The following is a 679-nucleotide window of genomic DNA, read 5'->3' as shown; positions in this document are numbered from 1 at the left end:
GAGTGGGGTCACAGCCCGATAGGGTGATTTTGGGGTTGGCCAAAGCCTTTGGAGGGCATCGGAGAGGGCAGACACCCCCCTGCATACCGCCGCAGTGCGGGGCGTAGAACGCCGGGGATTATCCTGTATCTCCGCGGCTCCACTAAACCTCGGGGCTTTCACCCACTTTTTTTTTTCCTTTCATTTATTTTCCCCTATTCCCCCCTCCCTTTCCCTTTCTTCCATTCCCCCTATTTTTTCCCTATTTGTTTCCTATTTTTTTCTTTTTTTTTTTTTTTGCTGGTGTCACAGGTTCTTCCTTTGGGCCCAGCGGCCGCCGAGGCCGCCAGACCTACACCCGCTACCAAACACTGGAGCTGGAGAAGGAATTTCACTTCAACCGCTACCTGACCCGGCGCCGGCGGATCGAGATCGCCCATTCCCTCTGCCTGACGGAGCGGCAGATCAAAATCTGGTTCCAGAACCGCAGGATGAAGTGGAAAAAAGAGAATAAATTGCTCAACTCCTCGCAACTGAGCGCGGAGGAGGAGGAGGAGAAAACGGCGGAGTGAAAGTATTATTTAAACCCCCCACACAACAAGAAAACATTAAAGAAGTAGAGAGGGAGTGAATGAGTGTGTGAGAGCCGAGAGGGTGTGGGCTGGCTGCGAGGACAGGGAGGACCTGCAAATTGGGGGGA

At 53.2% G+C, this 679-nt stretch overlaps 1 protein-coding gene across 1 annotated transcript; it reads left to right on the top strand.

Moving 5' to 3' along the window:
* Positions 1 to 275: 275 nt before the first annotated feature.
* On the top strand, positions 276 to 551 carry LOC104406995 (homeobox protein Hox-B6; the record flags this gene model as incomplete). Its single annotated transcript, XM_010016137.1, has 1 exon — positions 276 to 551. A coding segment is annotated over one exon (276 nt), but the record flags the coding sequence as incomplete, so codon positions are not given.
* Between the last annotated feature and the right edge of the window lie 128 nt (positions 552 to 679).

The sequence above is a fragment of the Nestor notabilis genome, unplaced genomic scaffold, assembly GCF_000696875.1.
Source record: "Nestor notabilis isolate BGI_N333 unplaced genomic scaffold, ASM69687v1 scaffold30536, whole genome shotgun sequence".
NCBI lineage: Eukaryota > Metazoa > Chordata > Aves > Psittaciformes > Psittacidae > Nestor > Nestor notabilis.
This window is presented reverse-complemented; position numbering and strand designations above follow the sequence as displayed.